The 9978-nt window shown below is 39.5% G+C and overlaps 1 protein-coding gene across 1 annotated transcript; it reads right to left on the reverse strand.

Moving 5' to 3' along the window:
• Positions 1-1901: 1901 nt before the first annotated feature.
• Positions 1902-7940, reverse strand: LOC306963090 (uncharacterized protein; the record flags this gene model as incomplete). The annotated part of the gene is made up of 4 exons (XM_079556544.1): positions 7881-7940; positions 5755-6065; positions 3976-4097; positions 1902-2106 (listed from the first exon to the last, which is right to left on the reverse strand). Exons 2-4 carry the CDS (start codon positions 5971-5973, stop codon positions 1902-1904), a joined length of 546 nt encoding a protein of 181 aa, XP_079412670.1. The 5' UTR covers positions 5974-6065; positions 7881-7940.
• Positions 7941-9978: the final 2038 nt, after the last annotated feature.

Consider the following 9978-nt stretch of genomic DNA (forward strand, 5'->3'; position numbering starts at 1 on the left):
TTTTTTGTCACATTTTATCAAAATTTTGTCACATTTTGTCACATTTTTTGTCATTTTTTTGTCACATTTTTATCAAATTTTTGTCACATTTTGTCATTTTTTTGTCACATTTTTGTCATTTTTTTGTCACATTTTTGTCATTTTTTTGTCACATTTTTGTCATTTATTTGTAACATTTTATCAAATTTTTGTCACATTTTGTCACATTTTTTGTCATTTTTTGGTCACATTTTTTGTCATTTTTTTGTCATTTTTTTCACATTTTTTGTCACATTTTTATCACATTTTTGTCACATTTTTGTCACATTTTTGTCACATTTTTGTCACATTTTGTCACATTTTTGTCATTTTTTTGTCACATTTTTGTCATTTTTTTTCAATTTTTTTGTCTTTTTTTGTCACATTTTTATCAAATTTTTGTTACATTTTGTCACATTTTTGTCATTTTTTAATTGTTGCTTTTCTGGTCACGTTTTCATCTCTGACATTGTGCTGGGTTCAGGTGGGGGTTAAGAGGTTAAAGTTGAGAGTGTGTGTGACTTCCAACTCTGATGGTGTCAAGGTGATTTCTAAAGCTTTTGCCAGATGTTTAAAAGCACAAACATGGACATTGTGTGTGTGTGTGGGGGGGACAGTGCAGAGAAAACAGAGGACACAGTGTTTGTGGGCGGGTTTATTCGATGGGAACTTCGGCGTCCGCGCAGTACAGTGAAGATTTTTTTTTTTTCTTTTTTTTTTCATTTTTTTGTCACATTTTTTTCACATTTTTGTCATTTTTTTTTGTCATTTTTTTGTCATTTTTTTGTCACATTTTTGTCATTTTTTGTCATTTTTTCGTCATTTTTTGTCACTTTTTTGTCACTTTTTTGTCATTTTTTCGTCACATTTTTGTCATTTTTTGTCAATTTTTAGTATTTTTTTGCAATTTTTTTGTCACATTTTTGTCATTTTTTGTAATTTTTTTGTCACTTTTTTGTCACTTTTTTGTCACTTTTTTGTCATTTTTTTGTCATTTTTTCGTCACATTTTTGTCACTTTTTTGTCACTTTTTTGTCACTTTTTTGTCACTTTTTTGTCATTTTTTTGCAATTTTTTTGTCACATTTTTGTCATTTTTTGTCATTTTTTTGTCACATTTTTGTCATTTTTTGTAATTTTTTCGTCACATTTTTGTCATTTTTTGTCATTTTTTTGTCACATTTTTGTCATTTTTTGTCATTTTTTTGTCATTTTTTGTAATTTTTTTGTCACATTTTTTTCACATTTTTTTCACATTTTTTTCACATTTTTGTCATTTTTTCGTCATTTTTTGTCATTTTTTGTCAATTTTTAGTATTTTTTTGCAATTTTTTGGTCACATTTTTTCAATTTTTTTCGTCATTTTTTAATCACATTTTTGTCATTTTTTTGTCACATTTTTGTCAATTTTTAGTATTTTTTTTGCAATTTTTTTGTCACATTTTTTCAAATTTTTTCAAATTTTTTAATCACATTTTTGTCACATTTTTGTTATTTTTTGTCATTTTTTTGATTTTTTTGTGTCATTTTTTGTCACATTTTTGTCATTTTTTGTCACATTTTTATCAAATTTTTGTCACATTTTGTCACATTTTTGTCATTTTTTAATTGTTGTTTTTTTGGTCACGTTTTCATCTCATTAGTGACATTGTGCTGGGTTCAGGTGGGGGTTAAGAGGTTAAAGTTGAGAGCTTTTTCCAGATGTTTAAAAGCACAAACATGGACATTGGGCGCCGTGCTGTGTGTGTGTGTGTGTGTGTGTGGGGGCGGGGGAAGTGCAGAGAAACAGAGGACACAGTGTTCGTCGGCGGGTTTATTTGACAGAAACATTGGCTGCTTTTACAGATTTTTAAAGGGCAGGTCAGAACAAGCCCGAGAACATCATCAGATCAGTATCTTCCTCTGTCTCCACCCGCTGAACATCGACTTGTATCCGGATTGTCGGTCCCGCCCATGCCCCCTCCCTCCCCGCTTCCTGATTGGCCGCTCCTCTTCCTCGCTCGTGTGAAGGTCGTAAGCGGCCTCCACCAGGACGTCCCCCCTGGATCTGTACGCCATGTTGGACCAGGTCAGGACTGTCCCGCCGGGCCTGAGGGGGAGGGAGCAGAACCATGTTGGGGCGGAGGATGTTTAGCTTCTCACTAAACACAGATTACGACTTGTTTCTGTCCCGTAAACACAGGTCGTCCCGAAGCCGAGGCCCAGAAACAAGAGGCCTTTGTGATATTACAATGGGAACATTCAGGGCAGGTTTTTGGCTTGTTCTGAGCTGAAAACGTTCCTCTGTAAGAACAAGTTCTGTTCACAATTCCGGGTCGAACCCAAACTTCTTAGTCATGTGCACAATGGGAAGAAAATGTCTGTGAACGCTTTGGAGTTTCTCACATTTCTGCCTAAATTGGGCTTAAAAACCCCTTAACTCCCGCCTGAACCGAGCACTTTTTCATTTTCACATGTTTGGCTTTACCCCAATCCAAAAGCTTCTGGAAAAAAGGTGAGAAAATAAAAACAAAACTGAGACGAAAACAAGGATGGAAATGTGACAAAAAAGTGACGAAAAATTGATGAAAAAGTGGCAAAAATGTCACAAGAAATTGACAAAAAATGGACGAAAAATTGACAAAAAATTTATTAAAAAATGTAAGAAAAAATTACAAAAAATTGACAAAAAATTTGACAAAATTTGACAAAAATTTGATTAAAAAATATGAAAAAATTACGAAAAAACGACAAAAAATTGACAAAAATGTGACAAAAAAGTGATAAAAAATTGATGAAAAATGGACGAAAAATTGACAAAAAATTTGATAAAATTTGACAAAAATTTGATTAAAAAATTACGAAAAAACGACAAAAAATTGACAAAAAATTGACTAAAAAATGACTTAAAATGGACGAAAAAATGACCAAAAAATTCATTTAAAAATGTACAAAAAAATTACGAAAAAATTACGAAAAAATGACAAAAAAATGACAAAAAAGTTACATAAATGAGTTGAAAACCCAACAAAAAAATGATGGAAAAAAAATCTGATGACGTGAGGAAAAAGATCCTCTCAGTTCAGGCGGGAGTTAAGAGGTTAAATCATAAGAATGAATAAACAGTATCTTCTTAAATTAACCCCACCCATCACATTCTTATTGGCCATGACATGTTCACAGTGACAGGAAAAAGTAAGTGAACCCTGGACTCTCGCTGAACTGCAGTAGGTTTGGGTCCCAGATTCATCCTGATCTTTGAGGGGAGGGTCCTGATGTTCCTCTGCTGTTCCATGTTTCCTCCACACATGACGTTGCCTGTTCCTCCCAAACTATTCCACTTTGTTTATGCTCCACAGAACCACCGGCAGAACATTCTGTGGACTGATGGAGCTGCAGTTCAGTGAGATTCAGGCGACTTTCTCATTCCTCCCTGTCCAGTGAACGTTAACATGTTATGACTAATAAAAATATGATAAAATGTAAATGTGTGGGTGGTGTTAGTTTAAGCAGACACTGTTTACACATTCTAATGATTTGGATGAAGATCAGACCCACTGTATTTGCACATATTAAATCATGTGTAAAATAAACGACAGATGCCCTGGTTATTCAGGAGTAAGTCATATCATGTGTACTTTTATTAATGGTAAGTAAAGCACCGTTGTGTTGCTGAAACCTTTGAACGCTGCCGTTTACAAACAGCACCAACTGTATTGTTTGATGAAGACGAGTGTCGGCCTCGATCTAGCCCGCGGCCTGTCGTCCCAGCCCAGACCCGAGAGGGCAATGCTGGGTAAGAGAAGAGCAGCGTGGGCGAGTCACAGCTCAGTGAACAGCCAAGAGACAATCACTCAGAACATCCAGTAAAGACACTCTGCTCTTTTAAATGTTCAGCCCAGTGTTTGTGACAGACCTCAGTTTTGCCCTGTTGAAAAGGAAGCCTAGACTAAAAAGTGAATGGTTTCCTCGGTCTCACCCGTAGTTCTTCATGTAGCTGAAGATCTCCTCGTACTTCAGAGGACGGTCCCAAACCTCGAGGTCTGTCATCTGACCAGGGAACCCTGGCACGTCCAGCACCGGCTCCCCGGACCAAACCATCTGCAAACGCATGAAACAGCTCCTAAATATGTCTGTGCAAACAATCCATAAGAGACAGAAACGGGCTCAAAGTCTCCTCTGTCACAGCAAAAATCTACACCGAACCCCAACCAAGTGTTTCCCCCCGGCCACAGCGGGAGAGTTCAGTTTGAGAGTCTGCAGACCCGGAGCCGAGACAGATCCACCACGCTGAGGGGGATCCGCCGTGACAGTGCGCCCTCTGCTGGCAGGAGCAGATCCACGACGGTATGATTTGTTAATAATGTTTTACAATTACTGTTAGGTTTAGCTTAAAATTGTTAAGATTAGGGTTAGGTTTAGGTTAGGGTTGTTAGGGTTAGGTTAAAGGGGCTAGATGCCATTTTATACTCACCACTGCCACCTCAGGCCATACGTGTAACTGCACCTTCTATATTAAAGAGGGGGTGTTCTGCTTTAAAGAGGGGGTGTTCTGCTTTAAAGAGGGGGTGTTCTGCTTTAAAGAGGGGGTGTTCTGCTTTTGTCAGTCCCACAGCACCAGTCTATATCTCACTACAATGATGACAAACCTTCTGTTTGTCTGTAAATGCAGTAAATTAGAATAACTGCCTTGTGTAAAATGAGACGAAAACAATGATGGAAATGTGACAAAAATGTGACAAAAAAATGAGGAAAAGTTGAGGAAAAAATGACAAAATGTGACAAAAATGGGATAAAAATCGTACAAAAAAATACACAAATTTGACAAAAAAATTGACAAAAAAATGAAAAAAAATTTGATAAAAATTTGACAAAAAAATACACAAATTTGACTAAAAATTGACAAAAAATTGATAAAATAATACAAAAAAATACAAAAAATTACAAAAAAATACAAAAAAAAATACAAAAAAATGACAAAAAAATGACAAAAAAATGACAAAAATTTCACAAAAAAATACCAAAAATTGACAAAAATGACAAATAAGACAAAAATGAGTTGAATGATGGAAAAAAAATCTGATGACGTGAGGAAAAAGATCCTCTCGGGTCAGGCGGGAGGTTAAAGAGGGGGTGTTCTGCTTTAAAGAGGGGGTGTTCTGCTTTAAAGAGGGGGTGTTCTGCTTTAAAGAGGGGGTGTTCTGCTTTAAAGAGGGGGTGTTCTGCTTTAAAGAGGGGGTGTTCTGCTTTAAAGAGGGGGTGTTCTGCTTTTGTCAGTCCCACAGCACCAGTCTATATCTCACTACAATGATGACAAACCTTCTGCTGGTCTGTAAATGCAGTAAATTAGAATAACTGCCTTGTATAAAATGTCTCTCTCAAAATGGCTGTAGTGAATGTCTTGAAATAGGCCTCTGTCTCTTTAAGAACCTCTGAGCCTTTAGACACGCCCCCTCCACACGCTGTCTGTGGCATCAGTGGGGAGGGGGTTCTGCTGAGGAGCAGTGGTTGGTTACTCGGCTGGTGACCAAAGCTTGGAGGCGTCTCCAGGAGGTGGGGGCGTTCCTAGGAGGACTCAGGCAAACCTATCCCTAAAATGGCCGCCATCAGAGTTTTTACAGATTACTCAGAAATACGTGAATGTGCCAAGGCAACACTTCAGCCATGTTTTTAATGAGGGAGTGACAGAATAACAGGATGGAAAGCTTGGAAAAAAAAATCGTACTTCAGTTCCTTCCCTCACAGAGAGCGGACTGACCTGAGACGGCAGGATCTTCCTGATGCTCATGGATCCGGTCTGAAAGACTTGGACCACACGTCTGAGCGAGTCCAGGACCACACAGAGGCTGGTCCAGGGCGGAGTCTGAGCCCAGGACCAGAGGGGGATGGTGGGGTTCAGAGACACCTGAACCCCACCATCAGGCGTGGCCGTCCAGTACTGCCCCCTGCTGCTCAGAGTGTACCAGCGGCCGACCATGGAGAACGTGATGGCGTCGCTAGAGCTCGGAGCCAGAGTGAAGAAGTCAATGGAGTCGCGGTCGGCCAAGTAGCGCAGGCACACCGACACACCTGCAGGGGGAGCACAACCAAGGAAACAGTCATGGAGATGCACGGCTGTGGACGGCTGCTGCCCTCTCTGCGGCGCTGATACAGCCTTCTGTGAAGCAGCTGCTGTTTCCCCATGCACTGCTCACTGCACTCGTCCTTACACTGAGAGACACACCACATGCTGAGGGGCTTGTCTTTGTGAAATCATTTCTGCTTTAAGGTGTAGCTAAAGATAAACTGGGATTACACACAGCCAGGGCTGGACTGGCAGAAAAAATCGGCCCGGGACTTTTGGGTCAAGACCGGCCCTCTAAAAAAAAAAAAACAGTCATATTCAATGCAATAGTCGAGGTGATGAGCAAAACAATGAGCCCTTGGCTTGAACTAAAACAGTATAAGCTGCAAATCGAGGACAATAGTTGCTTTTTGTTTCTGCCGAATTCAAGCTCACACCTCAGAGACTCAACACTTTCATCTTGTCATTCATAACTTGAAGGAATTTTTGTAAAATGACTAAACAATCTTAAAATGTGAGTTCCGTTAATGAAGTTCCTCTCGCGACTGCAACACAAATAAACTTCTCCAAACCAACCAAATGATCCCACTGTGGGTTTAAGATGAAACGGTAAAACTCACCACGGAGTAAGAGAGGATTGGAGTGAAAATAGAAGTCCAAAAAAGGGCCAAACATTGTAAATCCTTTCAATGGAAACTAGAAGATTTCCAAACTGCACTGAGGACGAGGGGCAAGAGTCACCTGACAACTCCCAGCATTCACTTCTTTGCAAACATTTGTCTAAAATGTATAAAAATAGAGGTCTGAGGTTCTGTGTGTCCTGGAGGGAGTTACAATAAACTATTTCCTCTTATATTCACTATGTGAGGGGCATGAGTGTGATGTCCCAGAGGCCCATCGCTCATTACAAGATTATCTGGGAACCATAACTCAAGAAAGCGCCACTAGAGGGTATAAAAGGCGTCACATCCCTCTAATGAAGGAGTTGTGTAATTGCATAAATGTAATGATAGAGAGTCTGATGGCTTTTCCCGTTAATTGTGGGCCGGTGTCAGGTAAAACGGGCCTTATCTCGGTCTGACCGGCCCAAAAGTACGTCGGCCCATCGGGAAAACTCCCGAATCTCCCGATGGCCGGTCCAGCCCTGCACACAGCCTATTGTTATATTCTTATACTGTGATTGTAATTGAGGCTAATTCTGGCATATTTACAGAAATGTCTATCAAAGGGATGTTTCAGGATGTTTGACATAGGGCGTCATTTCCTCGTTATCCAGAGTGTTGCTGATTTCTGGAGATATTTTTTGTAATTCATGCAGTTCTTATATTTGAAGAGTTTCGTGGCGCTAGGCTAGTGCAAGGCTAATGCTAGGCTAGTGCATGTCTATGGTATCAGCTAGCCTGCATTAAAAACAGTGTGAGCCGCTCCACAGAGCACCTGAGGCACTGATAACACCAGACTAACCATATACATGTCTGTGTCCATAGAGTCATTTTAACCAAACCTTATATTTGAGCAGCATCAGCTTCGTGGTTGTATAAGCTACGCGGCGGCGGAGTGATCTGCTAGAAAATAGTCCCTCAAAATGCGATCGTTCATGTGATGCAGGTCAGTTATATTCCAAACATGACTCTGTGGTGAACAGGTCTGAGCTCATTCTACACATTAGGACATGGAGGAACATGCAGGGGAGGAAAACACTTCATTTTAACATTTTTAAACTCCCTATAGTCCCTTTAAACAAAAGTAATCACATGAAGGCCTAAAGTACAGTTACACCTGGTCTAAACTATGGCTGATAAAAATACCCCAGTACTGACCTGGAGTGACAGGGGCGCTGGTCGTCGTGGGCAGGGCAGTAGTACGAGTCACCGCAGTAGTAGTAGTAGTAGTAACAGGAGTAGTAGTAGACTTAGCAGTTGTAGTAGTAGTAGTAGTAGTGGGAGGAGCAGTAGTAGTAGTAGACTTAGCAGTTGTAGTAGTAGTAGTAGTAGTGGGAGGAGCGGTAGTAGTAGTAGACTTAGCAGTTGTAGTAGTAGTAGTAGTAGTGGGAGGAGCGGTAGTAGTAGTAGACTTAGCAGTTGTAGTAGTAGTAGTAGTAGTGGGAGGAGCGGTAGTAGTAGTGGACGTAGTAGTGGCAGTAGTCGTGGTAGGAGGAGCTGGAGTAGATTTAGTTCGGGGTTTCGGAGCCGTCGTCGTGGTCGTGGTCGATGGGAAGTAGTTTGGCGGGAAGAACGTCACTCTGGAACCCTGAGACAGAGTGAACATCTTCCCTCTGAGGTTCACTCCTGGACCTCCTGCAGAAGAAACACACAACAGCAACAGTAAAAACAGTAGAAGAAGAAGTCATTATCGGCGTGGAGCTCAGGCATCGATCACTACGTTTTTCATCGAGCTCCGTGATTTTTTTTTCATCGTTTGAGATGTGAGTGCAAAATAAAAATGCTGTCAAAGTACGTGTATATATATGAGCACATTCACATGTTTAAGGCCAGGAGGGAGACGCTGAATCAGAACAAAACAAACAGAAAAAAGAGGGAAATAAAGTAATCGAGTCACACAGACTAGATCAAGACAGAACATGGGGATTTTAATCAATATATTATGATACAGGATGACACACAGGCAGCATTTACTGTGTTGACATGTGGTATTTGCAGAATGCGTTTTGGGCTTTGACGACTTTTTGATTAACCACAGTCTTTATTGTTTTAAGGCGAGACACTGCAGGTGAATAGGGAAAAAAATTAAATTTACAGATATCAATTTGAAGCTGTTGTTGTCGATCACTGGCATAAATGTGAGAAAAAAATACATGGCAAGTTTTCTGTCATTTTATCTTTTCATATCAGAACAAGGTGTTTTATGCCTAAAAATGCCCCAAATTTCCTCATCTTTTCAGTGATGAAATCTGAATAATGGACAGAGCTACATTCAAATGTATGGTTTCATTTTATTGATAAATGAGTTGCCAAGACTTTCTCAGAGGGGATTTAGGATTTCTTGTTTAGTTTTAAAATAAGCTGTTTTTTAGTGGAAAAATGTGTAAAAAAAATAATTTTCGCCTTATTTTTTGACATTGAAAACTCAATAAATGGGGCTTAAGGGATTAAATAATAAAAAATCCCTCTGAAAAAATCTTCCAAATCTTGTTCAGTCCAAGGCTGGAAAATGTGAAGTCTTTAGGTCCGACTGACGTGGACATAGTGTCGCCACAATGACAGAAACATGTGTTTGGAGAAAAAGGCCCTTGAAATTGTGTTCTCCCATATAAGTCTATGGGGGAACAAATACTCCCAAAGAACGGTCTTTGGGAGTATTTGAATGATGTCACTCTCCAGGAGGCCGATCACATGGCCCGTTTTGTCCTGGATCAGTTGTTGTACGTGTGACCACAGGCTGTGACTGTTTGTGCAGAGATAAACCAGGTGGATGATGGTTTCTTCTTCAGCCCGACAGAAGTCGCATTTATAACATATGTCGAGTTTGAATCGTGATGCTCGTCGTGTCGACATGTCTGACTGAATGTTTATTTCCGACACAAGGATTAGAGATGTTCAATTCTTTGCTCTTACATGCTTCAATCAGCTGAACTCTCTCCCTCCCTCTGCCTTACCAAACTTTACTTCACTGCTTTTTCATTGACAAATTACTTGTATTTAAAAAGTAACAGAACAGTTTTGGTACGAAGGAGCATTGTAGTCAGTGAAAAAAAAAAAAAAGTCTGTTTTAACGAGAAAAGTTCTGTTTTGACGAGAAAAGTTCTGTTTTAACGTGAAAAATAAATCCTGTTTTAACGAGAAAAGTTCTGTTTTAACGAGAAAAGTTCTGTTTTAACGAGAAAAGTTCTGTTTTAACGTGCAAAATAAATCCTGTTTTTACGAGTAAAGTTTCTGTTTTTATGAGCAAAATAAATCC

Source organism: Gobius niger, assembly GCF_951799975.1.
Source record: "Gobius niger genome assembly, chromosome: 5".
Classification (NCBI taxonomy): Eukaryota; Metazoa; Chordata; class Actinopteri; order Gobiiformes; family Gobiidae; genus Gobius; species Gobius niger.